The sequence below is a fragment of the Sceloporus occidentalis genome, unplaced genomic scaffold (assembly GCF_023333645.1).
Source record: "Sceloporus occidentalis isolate IW3139 unplaced genomic scaffold, rSceOcc1.0.p SCAF_5, whole genome shotgun sequence".
Classification (NCBI taxonomy): Eukaryota; Metazoa; Chordata; class Lepidosauria; order Squamata; family Phrynosomatidae; genus Sceloporus; species Sceloporus occidentalis.
The window spans coordinates 32285530-32304804 of NW_028316985.1; the positions used below are offsets into that span (position 1 = coordinate 32285530).

The following is a 19275-nucleotide window of genomic DNA, read 5'->3' on the forward strand; positions in this document are numbered from 1 at the left end:
TGTTGTTACCCTCCTCAATCCAATACAGGGAGAGGCGGGATACTAATACTAATACTAATACTAATACTAATAATAATAATTACATAATCTAAGTTAGCCACTCTAACCTCTTCCCCATATTAGTTCTTCTTTAGGTCTCAGGTTTTTTTTTTTTTAAAATCTGGTTTTGTTTTGTTTTTAATTTATAACACAACTAGCATAATATAAGGCCTGTCAACCAACCAGTTTATATTGCAGTACTCTGCTGGAGCAACCTTCCCCAGTATCACACTGTCCAGATGTTTTATACACAGTTTTGTTCAACTTCACCGAGTAACCCTTTGTTGTCTAGGGCTGATGGCATTGTAGTCCAGCACATTTATAGGAAGTCATTTTTTTGTGGAGGAGGAATTGTGCTGAAATGTTCACTACTTGTTCAAATGTTCAATAAAAGCACAGGAGCAGGAACAAAACCTGGGTATGTGACTTCACCTCATGCACAAATTTGACTCTTCTCCAATCTAAGGCTGTATATTTGCTCCAAAAGCATATTTTGACTAATAACTCCCACTTGCTACCCTCTTGATTCCAAAGGTCCTACAATATTAATGCTTCAGCCTTCTTCTCCCACTACTTAGGAAGCAGTGGTATCTAGGTGTAAGTTCTGCAGAACCTAAATGTAAAAATAGATAATTTTTTTGTTGGAAAGCAGTGGAGTTTGAAGATCTATAGATTTTTTGCATAATACAAATACCCTCCTTTTTGATTCAGTGCAGCAGGTTTAACTGCTGACAAACATTTCAAGAGCCCTGGTGGCACAGTGCAGCCACTCACTCAAAACCATAAGGTTGCGAGTTCAATACCAGTGAAAGGGCTCAAGCTCGACTCAGGCTTGCATCCTTCCAAGGTCACTAAAATGAGTACCCAGGGAGCAATTAGCTTACACTTTGTAAACTGCTTAGGGAGTGCTTAAGTGCAGTGATAAGTGGTATAGAAATGTACTTGCTATTGCTATTTCTATTTCAAGGTATACCAGTCATTGCAATCACAATGCATGACAAAGCACTAGTATCTGTTCCACAAAGTGTTGTAGAGCTGCCTTTAATGTAATTATGTCCATTGTTCATAACTCTTAATAGTTAAGATATGGTAATATGATGGTTCTCCTAATTCTGTAGAGCCGTTTTGTCGATGTATGTTTCCTCCCTAGGTGATGGGCATTGTCACCGTCTAACAGATTGTCATAGTGCTGAAATGAACATGTGTGAGAAGCCAGTGCGACAGCAGAAGTGGTGAGATGATGTGAATTCTGGTTGTGCTGCAGGTGGTGGACATATAAACATAGCCATTGGTCTGAGCCTCTTACTGATGGACACAAAGTGACAGCCACAAACATTCCTAAATGATATGATTTGGATATTAATATTTCTGAGAGGATACAGAAGGGTACACAAGATGGAATACAGTGCCCTTTCCCATTCTGTTTCTGCTCCAGATCTAACTGCCATCTAAGCCAAAAGGGTTTGTTGGGATATATCTTCAGTAGCTGTTTTCCTCTAGATACATCTTAAAACACCCTAGAGAAGAAGCAACAGACTTGACCTTGGGAAGCAATTTGATGAGAATATCACTCTCTGAGCTTTATTCTAGGAAAATGAGTGTGCCATTAATGAGGTCATAACTTACCCACAATGTCCGAGTGATCTGAGGCCCTCCCACATTGCACAATTATAGCATTATGGTTCCACTTTAACTTTGATGACCACATCATATGAAATCCTGGAATTTGCTGTTTAGGAAGGCACATTTAGAATTCTCAGCCAGGGAGTTCTAGTGCTTTACTATAGGATGCAGCCATGGAAATTAAAGTGGAATCTTAGTGCTATAACTGTGTAATGTGAAAGGGTCCCTAGGTTCAGAAGTTACCATGGACTGTATTATACTTGGGCCATGTTATAATTAATGATGGTATCTCTAATTTGTGTTGTTGTAATGGCTCTTCTTGGTGGTATTATTATTATTATTATTATTATTATTATTGGTAAGTAGGTGATAACATTTTTTTAAAAAAATAACAACTAATAATATAAATTTTAGGAGCCAGCATAACATAGTGGTTTAAGTGTTGGACTATAGTTCTAGAGATCAAGGTTAGACTCCCATGAAACTCACTGGGTGACCTTGCACAAGGGGAAGGAAATGGCAAATGTCCTCTGAACAAATCTTGCCAAGAAAACCCCACGATAACTTACCTCCCTGTAGTCTTGCTTTTATCCTAGTTGAGCTCACTTGTGGCATTGGAGTTCAGTTTAGGGTTGCCATAAGTCAGAATTGACTTGAAGGCACAAGATAACAACAACAACAATGTAAATTTTTGGGTAACAAGAAACATTTACAATTATTCCTAAAATGTTGCATTTGGAGAGTTGTGCTTTTGGCCATTTTTGCAGTTTTAAAAAGTGCATTAAGATTTACAAATAATCTAAAATATAATTATTACTAATCCCAGTACCTGCTGCCTGGGACAACTATCTCTAATGGTAGGTCTGGCTCTGCCCCTTCTCCAAACACTTCTGATCCTCAGTTAGAACTCCAGTGCCACAAGTGAGCTCAACTAGGAGAAAAGCAAGACTACAGGGAGGTAAACTGTGGGCACAGACAAAGCTGGCCCCTTTTTGATTTAAAAATTGGGTTTCCTGTCAAGGTCACTGTAAAAAGCCATAACAATGAGAAATCAATATTTTAAAAAATATAATGTCCTAACCTTAGGCCTATATTGATTACCCATGTTTGCTTCTTTCCTTTTGATAGAATGGAAAGCTTGAGCAGGCAACTTTGGCTCTTACAATCACTTATTATGAGGTTCTGAGATTCACTAAGGTTGGCATATATACTGGGAGTTTGACCTTCCAGCATGGCAAAAGGGGTGGTGGGCAGCTCCAGCTTTAGGGGACCAATGGATCCATGCCGGGCTTTGTCCTGAAGTTTAAAAGGGCTATTCAAAGTGCTGAAGTTTGGTGTAGTGGTATTTGGACTAGGACTCCATTGCTGATGGGGCACTGAATCTGCTTCAATCTTTAAGGTAGCTATCCAAGTTTCTGAACTCAAAAGATATGTTCAGCACCTTACAATGACATGTAATCCACAATCATCAGTGGATGCAAATATAGATGACACAAATACAAAGTAGAGGTAACATCCATAGATTATGGGACAGGCCATTATAATCAGCCAAGTCTCCATAGATGCTGCAGAATTTCTAGAAGAGAGTTGAAAGGTTCCTGCACAACTTTCATATTTACTGAAATTCTAGGTTAGCTTTTTGTAACTGGTGTGTGTGTGTGTGTGCTTTCAAGTCACCTGTGGACTTATGGCAAACCCATGAATTTCATAGGGTTTTCTTAGGCAAGGAATATTCAGAGGTGGTTCCTTCAGTTCCATCCTCTGAAATATAGCCTACAGCACCTGGTATTTGTTGGTGGTTCCAAGGTTGACTCTGCTTTGCTTCCAAGATCAGACATGATCTGGTGCTTTTAAGGCATTTAGGCCCCTATTCACAACCTAGCTCCCTCCAAATATGTTCCTCGCCATTCCAAGTCGGTGTGACTAGTAGTTGTGTTGGAGGGAGTGAAAGTATTTGTAGTCCACACAAAACTGTAAGGACCCAGATTGGTGAATGCTGCCCTCTGTCTGTTTTCCTCCCCAATGTCTAGTGGAAAGTCAGTGCTTAGGCTATGCCACTTCTAAGTGCAATTGTAGATTCACACAATCAGATATTTCTCTATGCAAACAGGCAAGCAATAATGACTGAATCTAGAAAGCTAGCATATCAGGGTGAAGGCTATATTAGGCAAGCAATAATAACCGAATCTAGAAAGCTAGGATCAGAGTGAAGACTATGTTGGAGATCTTCTTCTTCTAATCAGATGTACTGCACAGAGGCAGTTTAGGAGCATTCAGTGATATCAACCTCCACTTTCAAGTCTAAGTGATACAGTCTAGGCACAGGCCTAGGCCTTCAGTGATAACTAGACTTGAGATACAAAACAAGTCTTGTTCATTCTTCTGAACTCATTCTTTTTATTCTTCTGCCTTGCAGGCAGTGCATAAATAATAAAAAGCTGTTGGAGTTTTGAACTCTCTCTTTTTTAAAACTGCTGGTGATAAATTTAAGCAAATCCATGGCAAAAGAAAGATGATAAGAAGCAACAACACTATTTCTCTGCTGTGCTCAAGATAAAGCACCATCATCTTTTGCTCCTGTCTATATGGCCCACTGTACAGCTTGGAAAAGTTATTTTTTGGACAGCTCCCAGAATACCCCAGGTAGTACAGTCACCACCCATCCCAGAATTTACCAGCTGGCTGTGCCAGCTGGGGCATTCTGGGATTTGTGCTACCAAAAAAAAAAAAAAAAACTTTTCCAATTTCTGGCCATTATCTTCTAAATACACAGTCTAGGAAGGAGATAATAATAAGTGAGATGGTTCTTTCCCATCCTTTCTATGCAGCCAACCAAGCAGTGGCTATGTGCTAGATTTCTCTACACATGAAATGTGCAATGAAGGCAGTGGGAAGACCAAGCTATGAGTTTATTGTCTACTTTCAACATTTGGTAAAGCCTATTGGAAACCATCATCCTTGGGGTAATCTTCCTGATTTCACAGATGAATAGTTGCACTTACTTTGCAACTTCTGAGGTTTTGAACTACCAGGACCAAAACTATACATGGCAGAAGAAGATCTTAAGTCTGGGTGCAGAGTATGGAATTAATTCCTTCCCACAAGAAATAAAGGTATAACCACAGTACCTTACAATTATAACTTAACATGGGATAGCTTCACTCCCTTAGTAATGTATATATTTTTAGTTACTTTCTCAGTATGGCAGGTGGCCTCAGTAAATACTAGAGGGGAATATCACATGGTTCACGTGCTGGCTTGCACTGTATCTCATGCTACTGTGTCATGGTCTATTGTAGGTGTTGCGGTGATGAGGTAGACAGGAGGAGAGTGCATTGTATACCATATATCAGTGGTTTATAGAACTCAAAATATTTTCAAAAACAAGTTTACAAAAGTAGCAATATTTTTTTTGGTGGTTTTGAGAAATGGGAAAATAAAGATATACTTTTAAAAGTGTCAAACTAGAACACTAACAAACTGGGGTGGGATGGTGGTGGTGGGGGGGAGATTGGAGATGCAACAATTTACTTTAAAAACTAACTTCCCATGTTCTGTTTTTGTGAATCCGTATCCTGTCTAAAGTGAGGGCATAACTGGGAGATGACAACAATGATAATGATGACAATTCTATTTATTTTTATCTCATCTTTCCCCTAGCACTTGGGACTCAATTTTTTAGAGTGAAGGAGACACAGGCATGGCTGTGGTGCATATATTTATTTTAAAGCATTTATGTACCATCTTTCCTTGTATTAGATATCATGGCACAACCAACAGCCTGTCCCACCATAGACCTTTTGTTGTCTGAGGTAAAGGACCAGATGGCACTCTCTGCCTCCCTCCATTCCACATGCAGAATCAAACCAGATTGGCAGCTGAATGTTCCCTTAGCACTGGCAAAAGAACAGAAATCTTCACTGCAGCTGAAGGCAGCTAAGCTAGCAAAGGGGGCACAGGGCAGGCCATATGTGGTACACACAGTTCCATCTTGCACTTTGTCACCATTTCCATGCATCCCAGCACCTACTGCCTGAAGCAATGATCTCACTCTGATCCTCAGTTGGTAGCGCCAATGCTACAAGTGAGCTCAGCTGGAAAAAAAAAAGCAAGGCTACAGGAAGGTAAACTCTAGGCGCAGGCTAAGTTGGCCTTTTTTTGCTTTAAAAAATGAGTTTCTTCTACACAATGGGAGCAAAACTGAGCCGAAACAAGGTAGTTCCACTGTCATATCTGGGGTCTTTTCACACTATACAATCATAACATGATGATTTCACTTTAACTACGGTGGCTGGATACTATGGCATCCTGAAATCTATTATATGGGGGAATCACTAGAGCCCTCTGGCTGCTATGAATTCTAAATATTCCTTCTTAAAGTGTAAATCCTTGGATTCCATACTATGTTGCCATAGTAGTTACAGTGGAATGATAGTGGTTTAATTGTGTTGTGTGAAAAGGCTCCTGGGTTGACTCTCACCTAAAACAGGTTATAACCTCCCAGCATGAACAATAACTGTGAGTTCTCTCCTCCCGTCTCTATGGTTTAAAGACTGTTTAAATTAATTTAGATTCAGAAATAAGTAGCTGTCACTGTAACTGCACAAATGTTTATTACCTCTTCTTTAACCCTTTGACCTATCCTGTTGCTTCCAACACATGGGGTCCCTCCCTCTGTCACTTGTTCTCCCCCATTCTTTTACCTCACAGATGGGCAGCCCGCTTGTCCCTCCTTTACCTGCAGACACGAAGAAGATGCCGGCACTAAGGATGATGTTATGTCGGGTTTTGTAGAACTCGCTGGCTGCAATGCAGAGTCCACCCATGAAAAGCAGAATCACACTCAGGATCGGGAAAATACTAGAGGCCCTTACAGCCCCTGTAAGCAAAGAAGAGGTGGGGTAGGGTTGGAAGGGGCATTGGGATGGGAGGAGAGGAAAGGGAGGAGTGATGGCATGTGTATGAGCCAAGGGGAAGGGAAGAGAAACAGATGGGAGAAAAGTGGAGCAGGAAGAAACAGAAGGGAGGGCGAGGGTTGCAGTGAAGATGAACAAAAAAGACAGAGCAAAGAAGCACAGGAATTGAAAGGCCGGTGATGAGGAGACAGAAGGAGGAAAGAGAAAGAGAGCATCAACAGAAGAAGAGAGCTATTACAAATGAACTATTAACATCTTGTTTATTAGAAACCAGCAGTGCACTTAGGGTGAGGAAGAGCAGTCAAAGGGCATCTGGTTGTGGGCAGAGGCTTACCAGGGTGCTTTATGCAACCAGAAAACCCAAAGGCATATCCCTCTGCACAAACAGACAGTGAAATCGAAAGGCCAGAAAACTATTGTCAGTGCAGTGTGATATTCAGCATATAGGCAACAGCTACAATCAAGTGGAGACATTGTGGGGGAAATTAAAAAAGAAACCACACAGACATTTTGCTGAAGTGGATGTGGAGGACTTTTCTAAGGAAGTCAGAAGAACAATCCTTACATGCATGCAGACATACAATTGAGGAAAACATATATGCATTGCACATAAATGAAGGCAGAGTCCTATGTGCTCAATCTCATCCATCCCATCCTCATATAATCTAGCCAGCAGATGGCAGTAGCATGCAGATATTAAACAGACATGTACACACACACTAGTGTGCGCGCATGCAAACCCACACACATCCCACCCTCTCACAGTGTGTTTCAGTTTGAGACATGTGGCATATGGGCCATGTATCCAGATATACATGAATCCATGTTTTACATAAGTGCTTTGGGAAACATCAAGGTTATTCTTTGTTGTTGTTGCAAGTATGTACAAAAGCCATCTAAAATGTTTAATCCCCAAAAGCATTAATGCAGTGTAGAATGACCAGTACACAAAAATAGGTAAAATGTATTAATTCACCATTCTCTAACCACTTTTATTGTTTGAAAAATAGAATAGGTGTGATAAAATGAACCAATTTATTGTATATCCTTTAAAGTATGGTCCATTCAAAAAAAAAAAAAAAAAAAAAAAGAAAAAGAAAGAAAGAAACAAGAATCCCTATGAAATACTTAAACCACAAAACTTTAGTTACTTCTGCTTTGTTCTCACAATATTACTGCAAGACCTTTCTAACCTTCTGTCTTCCTGCGTCCTTTATTTCCACCAGTTATTAGGAATATAGAAGGAAATAGCAGCAGGAGCATTCTTTCCTGGAAGATGATAAGGTCGTAAACTAAACTATCATGTTTGGTCTCATGTATGTAATGGAAAACTTCACAGATGAATCAAGTTAAGCCACTGCCCCAGTTTAGTAAGGGAGATGTGGGTATGGTAGCAGACTGATATGCCAACAGTATAAAGAGGTATCAGTAAGCATCTTGGCACCTGAACTATGATATTATTCTGGACTCAAACAATTAACTAGATGCAGCTTTTTGCTATGGATGAAAATGTGAATCCTCCTGTAAGACCAGTAATGCATGACTAATTGTATCTGATAGGAACTGGATTGTGACCAGTGCCTGCATCAGGAGTTTGACCCCTGACAGTACAAATATGCTCAGGAATGGACAAACATTGCTTTACTAACAAAATCGTATAGGTCTCCCAGAAAGATATGTAATAATCCTTCATGGATGCTGCCCAGCAATTTAAACACTAGTTGAACTATAGCCCCTACCATAGGGATGGGCAGTTTGTTGACCTCCAGGTGTTGCTGGATTGCAACTTCCATGATCGCTCACTATTAGCTAGTCTGACTAGGACTGATGGGAACTTCAGCCCAGCATCTGGAAGGCCAGAGATGCCCATCCCTGCTCCATCATGAAAGTCCTGAACTGGTATATATGATGCCAGACATTGTGTCTGTATGAGTCAGTTGGCAAGTGAAGAGAATTGCAGTGCAACCCTCTAATGCAGAGACCAGTGGATGAAGCAAATGTAAAGAAAATCTACAGCAAGACCTGTGTACTGTGAGTTGTGTCAGTTCTCCATCAAGGGAACATTTATTTGTTTAAAAATCTCCCCTTACCTACTCTGGGTGAAGCTCTCCTATAACATATGAAGTCGAATGCTTTCACGGCCTCCATCCTTAGTTTTTTGTGGGTTTTTGGGCTATGAGGCCGCTCATAGCCCAAAAACCCACAAAAAACTATTTCCAATAACAGTAGGGAACTTTGGTGGGTCTAGGACCATTTTATATCCTTGGAGACTTTTTATGTCCCATGAGCTGCATGAACTCCAATAAACACAACCCCCCAATTCCAAATCTGAAGCAAAGCAAAACCTGAAGTATCAAGAGGTTTATGGACTTTTTTCAAAAATGTTAAACAATGCAGTTGTTCTTAGGAGGTGCAAATAACATTACCCCCCCTCCAGCCCCCACTGGTCCCTTAGTTAAGGTGTAGCTCAAAATTGGCTGGGAACTTCAGGAAAATTGTGTGACAACAACATTTCCTACAACCTTTGAATCAAATTTCACCACTTTGTAAGTGTGTTTGTGTGTGCACGTCCATGCACGCATACACACATTTGTCTGTCTAAGAGATGGTAAATGTTAGACTGAACAGGATACAAGGTATACATGAAAACAAGCACCCAATAGTGCTGTCATTGTCCCTGTTCCATACTGAGTAAGCTCCAGCTTTTGTGCCCTTCCTTCCCTTCCCTTTGGCTTTTTCAGTTTGCTTTATCAAGTACAGAAGATGATCACACACCAAGCCATTCTGTTTTCCACCTGATTTGGCTAGGTGTTATGTTGTTTTGCTCAAGAAGGCATAATTTTTTTTTTGTAAATGCACAAAACCACAAACAAAACATGGGAAGGTTTTTTTACATGCTATTACTACTTCCGTACATGAACAGAATGTTGCTGACACACAGCTATGTGGAAAAGAAAGAAGCTATCATGTACACATCCAGAGCACATCTTGAAAATGTAAGTTCTCTAAGTTTTGGTTCAAAGGATTTCAAAGCTGTATTAGACTGACAAGACAAATATCTCTTGCCTTTCCCAGATTTCTGGCCATGTTTCAGAGATGGTGCTACGCTACGCTAATGACTTCTGGAAAGCACTAATGAGATTTAACAGTGGGGGATGTCAGCAAATGCCAGGAGATATTCACCATCTGAGGACGATGCCCTACATACTGAGGGATCTTTTTTGAGACCATGGGTGTGTGCATCCCAGTTAGCTTTTTTCCCTTTCCATATATTGCTTATTAAAACAAATTAAAAAACAACAGAGTTTTGTGGCAGCAATGCAGGGTCTTTTCTAGCCAGTTTTGACTGGCTGGGAAAATATTTTTATTCCCAACACATCATGCAAAAGCAAGCCTATCCATGCATTCTAAGCTCATTTTGTAGGTTTTGTTTCTAGTAGTAATTTTTGGAGTGCATGCACTCATCCTGACATTTCCCATAACTGCTCCTACATAGAGAATCCAAAACATAAGCAACCGTGTCAATCTGTTTCAAGGAAACAAAGCTTTAGCATTTTTACCCTCCACCAGGAGTACATTTTCTGTAAAACCAATAGGTCCTATCCATTTGAGACCACATCATCCCAAAATATTTTGTACTTCAGCAAGGGAGGGTCAGAAGAATATGCCTGGCATTCTGCTCAGCAGTTGTGACATTGTAAGCTGGATCTGCCATCTTGTAACTGCTAGGGATTCATATTTATGGCCATGAATGACCAAACATGACTCCCAAATCCTACCATTGCAACCTGGGAGCATGCAGACTGAAACGTTTCCAAGGTGTTGCAAACTGGAGTGCTAGGGAATGATGTTTGCAGTGCTGTTCTGGCTATGAGATGTACCGAGACAAGCAGTTATTGCAGGACCCTGAGGCATCTCTCTACCTGCTTGTTCTTGATGTACCCCACAACTGGGAGAGCACTACAAATATCATCTCCAAACACCCCTGATCTGCAGTATCTCAGAAACACTTTGGCTGGGGTGTTGCCAGTCACAAAGATAGGATTTGGGGGCTGGCATAACTATGACAACAGAACTCTGTTGCTGTAGTTACATTGACAGTGCAAGGTTTTGGCCTTTGGTTCAGAAGAAAATATGCAAACAAGCATGGGGCTTCTGAAGGTTTTGCTAGTAATCTGCAGATGTAGAATTTCTGAAGGTTCTGAGCTGATCATCCTACTTAATCTCTCAATTGTTAGAAGTTCCTTGCTGGGAATAACCGCCCCTTTCTTGTCCAGCTGAGCAGGTTCTACAGAAATCTCTCCAGGGTGCTGAACACTTTCTCTTCTACTCAGACTTGTGGAGGACTTGCTTCCTTAGACAAGACCTTGTGGTATGGACCAAGCAAGACCTTCTTGAACCTGACCCAGTATGCTCCCAAGAGATGACACAACCCTATCAGAAATATGGTAACCAAGGAAATTACTGCTTTCCTGGGGTCTTTCCAGAACAAGGTATGCAAGTCATCTGTGCAATGCTAAAGACATAGAGATGCACCCAAACTTCAGGCTTATGAGTTCTAGCAAGTTGCTTTTCATCTCTCTCCTTGCCCATTTATGCAATACCTTTTCTAGAGAAGGATGATTGACATCAACTTGGCTGGCTTTGTGGTGTAAACTGAGGACATTAGTCTGCCCAGGCATTTTAGAGGATGTATCTGCCCCCATTATATTTTGCTACATATTAATTTATTTTGTGATACTATTTTGTATTATATGATCATTTTTTTGCTCTCGTTCCTGATACCTTTAGGATAAAGTCTGAAAACCAATATATAAATAGACAAATAAACTAATTCATCACCAAGAGGGGGATTAAACAATCAAAAACCTGTCACCAAAAGGAGTCACCATCAGCACTCCTTTGACTATGCAGTTATGTGTGTGATGAACAGACAACACCATGAGCATGCATGTATTTATCATATCTGGATCTCCTTCTTTCTCTAAGTGGCACACATTACCACTTCCTGCATTATATTCTCACAGATTAGAAATAAAGAAATGCTGGGGCCACCTTAAAGCTTTGTAGCTGAATCCATAGCTTCCTGGTCCAAACCCAACACTGGATCTTATTGGTCCCCCATCAACGCACAAATACATTAAAGGTATTTGCAAAACCTTCTAAAAGGATAGCCCTGATAGACCAGACTAAAGGTGCATCTAGTTCAGAATTCTGTTCTCACAGTGTCTAACCCCATGGCAAGCTCATGTGAGGACATAATGTTGATGGTATGCTCCTACATGTGCTCCTCAATAACTGCTATACAGATGCACCCACAACCATTATGACTATTAGCTACTGCTAGCATTATCCTATATTCACTGTACAATCCAAAGCCATGACCATTGTTATAACACTATTTTCCCACCATAGGGAAGGCTCTTGAAATCAAGCTTGTTTTTATTATCCTTTGAGATTTTTTGGAGGCCCAGTCCAGCAAATAACAGCTGGACTGGTCCTCCAAAATCTGAGTAATAATAATAAAATGTTAACACCATGATGATATGAGCTAAATACATGTGCCAGTACAGAGTAGTAGTGCAAAGAAGGTAGGGCATTAGAATGTTGTCCACCATGTATCTAATCAATGTCAATTGGAATTACGTTTAGGTAAATGAGGATAAAATGGCATGCTCCTACATGTAATTGGGCAGCCGTTTGAATCCTTATCATGTTAATCCTAGTTGTACACTTTTGAAATCCAGTCAGAGAATATAGGAGCTTCTCCCCCAATGCCTAAGTCCCCAGATGAAGCTAGAAAGACCATAGTTTTTGGATGGAAAATGTTGGTACTTATTTTCACTTCTTGCTATGTTTTTAAAATCTTTAAAATCTTTTTTAATTCAATGTTTTGTTTTAATATCATAGCTATGTAATTGTTTTTAAAGTTCACTTTAAGATGTATAACTGATCTTTGCCTTAATACTTCAGATTCTTCTCTCTCTTTTGTTTGTACCTCAGGGTTTTTTTTATTACAAAAGTATGGTTTGTCTTTGAGGTTCTTCTACATCAATATGCATTGCACTTTTCTCTTCTGATCATCAAAAGTGCTGGTGTCCCAAATGTGGTGCATTCCCCACCAGCTGCCCCCACGAGCAGGAGATATACTGGACAGGAGAAGTACCGGAGGAGACACAGTGGAGGACTAGCACCATTCACAAATTAGTTGAATGTCATTGACATTTTGCAGTCAGAAAGTCTCTTTTGCAGTGAAATACACTTTATCATAAGTATGTTTATTCTTGTTTTAATTATTAGAAAAACAATATGGAGGAAATGTGTTCAAGAGAACCAGAAAAGGCATGAGATGGAACCCGTGACTCCAGAATGTTTCAAAACACACACATACACAGACTAAGAGGTGCTGTTTAACTTGCCTCCCCCATTTTGCCATCTCCAGTGCGCTCATCCTCAAGGGAATGAACGTTGTATAATGTCATCAGCCAGAGAACGAAGGGCATCCAGCAGCACTCAGCACACATGATAGTTCAAAGGAAAAGAAGCTGCAGACTTACGGAGGAAATATTCTGCTGTGTCGGCTTCATACTCTGTGTCCTCGAGGAAGTGATCGATTTGCTTACACAGACCTTTAAAATTCCCTACAATACAAGAGGAGAAACAACAAATGAGAACATCAGAAACTGAAGCAACCCTGCTCTCCTTCTGTCCTCCTCTTTGGCTTGCTTTCCATCAGGTCTTTTCCACAGATGATTGTTTTTGCCAGGCAACAAACATGCTATTCTGAAATCTGGAGATGTTTACCCCTGCTAGCATATGTCTCCAGCAGTCAAAGTGCAATATTTTGGGGCTGAAGAAAATATGATTCACTCTTCCTGCCTCTCTAAGCAACTGTTTGTGTTTCATGCAACCATGCAGTATGCAATTACAGAAGTGTCATAGTCACCTACTGGACAATACCCTTGCCATCGCTGTGCTGAGTATGTGGCATTTTGTGAGCATTTGATTAACTCTCTATCTTTATTAAAAAGAAACGTTAAAGGCTGGGCACTCCCTAGTGTGCTATTCAAATATGGAGCATTCTGGCACCCATTTTAAAAACAAAACACAAATATATGAAGTTACCTGCAGATATGTGCCACATTAAAAAACAAACAGTCCCCAGATATCCCACTAAATCATAAAACTCGTTGTATAACCTTGGACCAGTCACAGATTACTTAGCCTGGCCTATGGGAGAGCCCTCAAGTTATTTTGAGGAAAGGTAGGATATAAATGTACCTAACAAAAGAAAGACCTGCAGTGTTGAGGCTCTCATCTTCCCTGATGGTAAAAAGTCAGCAAACAATTTCCCTGCTGCAAATTTGTCTCCCTGGTATCTAAGCTACCCTTTCCTCCATTTATTACAACAGGCGATTTTGTCCTACTGAAATGAGAGTCTAGTTAGGGTCTACTTTCATGCTAAAAATAACATAATTTCTATGGGGTCATCTTGGGATCTTCTAGAGACGTTTTTGAGATTGTGTGCCATACTACACAAACACATTGCAACACATACTTGTATTTATATAAGACAAGTGACCTACAAGATGCCGTCATCCACGTCTGCTTAATTATGTTTGTTAATAATGGCACTGGCATTTATATACACAGGTCTGAGATCCTACATCAGGCTTGCCTATTACAAATGTCCATCAGCTGTTGTTCTATGAGACCCTTGTGTTAGATGGCAACACTGAGCAATTGAATGCAAAAACAAATATGCAACTGAATGCTCAGTCAAATGCATAACTGAATACACAACTAAATGTGCATCTGTATAAGTGTTGGAACCACATGTGCAACTGTGCTTCTGCAACTTTGAACTGAATATCGATATTGTGCCTCAGACAAAAATGTCTAACTATTTTTACAGGCAAGCATATGCATGCATAGAACACTAACTATATTATGGCCTTTGTATCCATAAGTATACTAGCAAAAGAAAGGGCCTATCTTCAGACCTCAATACAATGATTTTTTTTCTTTTATAAAAGAGAACAACTGTAGAGTTACTTCAAAGGATTTCAAAGTCTACACTGATTTCTACCCAAATCATTTACTTTTTTGGATGACAGCTCCCAGAATTTCCCAGCCAGCATTGACATAGTCTGCAATAGTAGTGTTTCAAAAGTATGATTCTTATTGATGGAGATAACATTTTTTTTAAAAAAATCTGTGTATTGTTTGTTTGCTTGTTATTGTGTGCCTTCAAGTCATTTCTGACGTATGGCAACCCTAAGGCAAACCTATCACAGGGTTTTCTGGGGATGAGAATGTGTGACTTGCCCAAGGCCACTCAGTGCATTTCCATGGCCAAGTGAGGAATTAAAAACTGGTCTCCAGAGTTGTAGTACAACACTCAAAACACTACACCACAGTCACACTCTCCACTATGCCATATTGTTTATAGACTTTTATTTGTTATGCATTGCTGTGGGAGCCCTTGTGGGCTGTGAGGTGATGTATAAATAATAAACAAGCAAGCAAGCAACCCAACAGTACATTATGTGCACGCAGAGTTACTCCTCCATAAATATGTCCCCCTATTTACATTTTCAAATTTGGTGTGGCAATGTTAAGGTTTGGGTTTCAAAAAGTGCTTAGATTCCCAAGGATCAGTATCAATATCCATTGTCCCTATCATTAACCATCAATTGCTTAATTTATAACGTGCATTCACCTCCCAAAATTGGGACTCAAGGTGGCTCACAGAATAAACACAGATACAAGTAAAACTACAAATAGATAAAAACATATCAAAAATCAGATTAAAATACAGTAATATTAAACTGCCTATAGAATTAAAACTATATAAAACATTAATTTAAAAGCATAGATTAAAAACAGTAGAGCACTAAAACAGAAAACCCATTATATACAGTACAACAACCAGTTCATAAATCTCTGTTGGAATGGAAAAGTCTTTGCTTGACAGAGAAAGGACAGCAAGGAGAGAGCTAGTCTGGGCAGCATCTGCACTGCAGAAATAATACAATTTGACACCACCTTAACTGTCATGGCTCAATGCTACAGAATTCTGAGAATTCTGGGAGCTGTAGTTTGTTGTGGCACCAGAGCTCTTGGACAGGGAAGGCTAAACGTCTCACAAAACTCAGAATTCAATTGCACTGAGCCATGGGAGTTAAAGTGGTGTGAAACTGGGTTATTTCTGCAGTGTGAATACAGCCCTAGTCTTCCTAGGAAGGGAGTTCCAGAGTCTTGGAGCAGATATCTGGAAAACCCTCTCCCACTTTTCCACCAGAGGTGCCTATCAAGGTGGGTGGCATTGAGAAAGGTGTCATCCGGTATGAGTTTCTCATGCCTGATGGTCATTTTACCTGTGCAAATCATTTACATTCACAATGGCCCTGAGCACAGCAGGGAATGGGCATGGATATGGCAATAAAAGGAACAAAAGAGGCACAGCAGGCTAGGCATGTTGTGGAAGCAAAAAGATAGTGAGTGGGTGAACATTTTAACTCTGTAATGTCCTATATCTGAACACAGAATTAGGAGAAAACTACTTAGTTGATGTGACTGAGTGTAATGTGGAGTGAAATGGCACTGTAATAGTAACTGTTTCTGGGAAGGACAATGGGAGTGTAGATCTCAGAGAAGTGTGAATAGAAGTGCAAAGCAGTAACACCAAGGAGTGCGTGTGTACTGTCTAGTCTCTCTCAAAATAACTTTAATACTTTTATAAGCTATTATTTGTTTTCAACCTTGTACTGGCTTTGCATCACTTTAGTTGTCATACTTCTTAACAATGAATTCAACAAAGGGCATGAGAATTCCTTACTTTCTTAAAAGAATTACAGCCCCCAAGCTTCCCCAAGGAGAGAATGAATAGCCCAGCAGTAAAATAACTTACTTTTGCTGCCAAAGGTTGCCTGTTCAAATCATTTGAGAATGCCAAAACATGATGTAGTGATTAGAGTGTTGGATTGGGATTTGGGAAATCCAGTTGTAGGGGCTCCGTTGAGTCATGAAGCTCTCTGGGTAACCATGGTGTGTGTGTGTGGGGGGGGGGGGGAGTCTCAAACATTTTAAGTTCTAGTGTGTGTGATTTACTTTTTTAGTCCTGGCACAGATGTTTTTTTTTTTTTTAAAAAAAGCCCTTTACAGAAGGTGGGGTTGAGCTGGAGGGGAGGGTTTGACCTTTCCCCCTGAGTCCCAGTCTGAACTCCAGTAGTTTTCTGGATGAACTGAGTGTGTGCGCACAGTGGCTATTAGCAATGGGAGGAAAGCACCCACTGCACTGACAGGACCTTTCATTTAATTCAAATAACTGCCTCTGTATCCAAACCCCTGAGCCAGTGTTCTATAGTGGTTTGGGTGGTGGACTAGGACCCTGGAGACCAGCCATGGAACCCCACTGGGTGACCTTGGGCATGCCATACTCTCTCAGCCCCAGATGGCAGTGGCAAACCCCCTCTGAACAGATCTTGCCAAGAAAAGCCCATGACTGGTTCACCTTAAAGTAACTATTAGTCAGAAATGACTAGAAGGCACACCACAACAACAACAACAATCTAGAGCCCTAATGTGGACTGGGACAGCAGTAGAGGCAAATGATTGAAGCACCTCCTCCAGCTCAGTCTCCAAAAAGCTATTTATTTTTGTAAAAATGTACATTCGACTTAAGAAGCAAATAATATCACTCTAATATAGCCCACATATGGTTTGTTACTGTAGTTGTATGCCTTGAATTCACTTTCGGTTTATTGGAACTATAAGGTAAACCTATCACAGGGTTTTCTCAGCAAGATGAGCGGAGGAATGGCTTGCCTTCATCAGAAGGTGAAAAACCGTGACTTGCTCAAGGTCACCCAGTAGTTTTCCATGGCTGAGTGGGATTTGAACCCTGGTCTCCCAGAGCGCTAGTCCAACATTCAAACCACCACACCACACTGTCTCTTCCCACACATGGTTATTCTCCTGAAAATCAATTAAAAATGTAAGTTCTTTAGCAACTGAAGTACTTGCTGGAACAGAGAGGATTTTCTGAAATTCTGACCTAGACTATCATCTTTAATGTTAGCCAAATATAACAGAAACCCAGCTCAATCAAAATGTCAGGCATTTTTTGAAAGGTCAGACCAAGGGCAACCAGGACAAAACCAGGACAAACTCAATTACCAATCTCAATAAATGGGTTTGCTAGGAGTCCCAGCATAGCTAACAGATTTAACAGTGCAAATAGCTTGCCACAAGGAGCATTTTCTTTGATTTGTGACCGAGTGTGGCATGCATAACTGAAACATAACTGAAATGTTCCACTTCCCATAAAACCATGATGAAGTCCTATGAACTTATAAACTGAATGCATGGTGCCGGTCACCATCACTTGGGAGTGTTGTTGGTACGCACATCTATAATTTGGAAAAGTTACTTTTGGTGATGACAGTTCTCAGAATGCCCCAGCCAGCATGGCCACTGGGGACTGTAATCCAAAACAGGAACTTTTCCAAGCACTGCTTACACATAGGTTTATTCATTTTCTTTCTGCTATTACACATTTTGAAAAAAGTAGAAAAGAAAAAGGGTCACAATGGCAGGAGGAAAAACCTGCCAATTGATGGGTTGCTTGCTGCTGCAAAATGAATGACTTGTTGTGTATAGCCATTTAAAATGTCCTCCAGGTGGCAGCTGTTTTATGTGTGCCCACCCATCCTCAAGTGCTCCAAGGAGGCTGGTGGCCATTTTGTAGAGCTGACAGTTGAGTACAGCTGTGACTGAAGCATTCAGCTTATGCCTCACTGGTCAAACAATAAATGAGTTTTTAAATGGTATGTGACATCAACACTGAATCATGGTTACTGAAACCTGACTTAACTTCTCTCTGCCCTGACTCAGCTTTGTAACCACATTTCCAGTGCTGGATGAAGCAAATGTTGGCAAGCCACATGTATGCTTTACTCCCATAAAGATTTTTATGTTTCCTATTTTTCCTTCAGCTTTCCTCTGCATTGTCCATATGAACAATTTTGACCTGTTCTGCTTGGCCCAGTGTAGCAGTCATCACTTGGAAGTAAATCATTAGAAACAAACAGCTAATCATAGAACCATAGAATCATGGAGTTGGAAGAAGGGCAATCCTTTCCAACCCCCTGCCATGCAGGAACTCACAGTCAAAGCATCCCTGACAGAAGGCTATTCAGCCTCTGTTTAAAGACCTCCAAAGAAGGAGACTTCACCACACTCCGAGGAACTGTGCACCACTGTTGAACAGCTCTTACTGTTAGGAAGTTCCTCCTAATGCTTAGGTGGAATCTCTTTTCCTGTAGCTTATATCCAGTACACTTTCAGACCGTGTCCTATTCTCTGGAGCAGCAGAAAACAAGCTTGCTCACCCTCAGTACGACACCCTTTCAGATATTAATTATTTGTAATCAATTCCTTTTCCAGTAACAAAGAACTAAAATATCTTGTGTCCTATTATAAAGTACAATTATTTTAGAATTATAACTTAATCTCACCCCTGTTATAATATAACTATAATTTTTCTTGACTTTCTTGACTTAACATAACCATAACTCTTCTTGACTTTCCCAGTTATGGGGTGTGGCCTCACCAAACAGTGGAGGAGGAGTATCACATGGTTTAGAAGTTGCCTTGTGGTGCTGCCTCATATGCTTTTGTTAAGATGATGATG

At 40.4% G+C, this 19275-nt stretch overlaps 1 protein-coding gene across 2 annotated transcripts in view; it reads right to left on the minus strand.

Moving 5' to 3' along the window:
* The window catches only part of CACNG2 (calcium voltage-gated channel auxiliary subunit gamma 2), a 174213-nt gene that overhangs the window by 3553 nt on the left and 151385 nt on the right, over positions 1-19275 (minus strand). Inside the window, exons 2-3 of one of the 2 annotated variants that reach the window (XM_089528102.1) lie at positions 13136-13219; positions 6401-6541 (exon numbers count right to left, since the gene is read on the minus strand). In XM_089528102.1, coding sequence (XP_089384228.1) covers positions 6401-6541; positions 13136-13219 — 225 coding nt within the window. The remainder of the gene's footprint in view (positions 1-6400; positions 6542-13135; positions 13220-19275) is intronic. The other variant, XM_089528103.1, reaches the window with a different exon arrangement.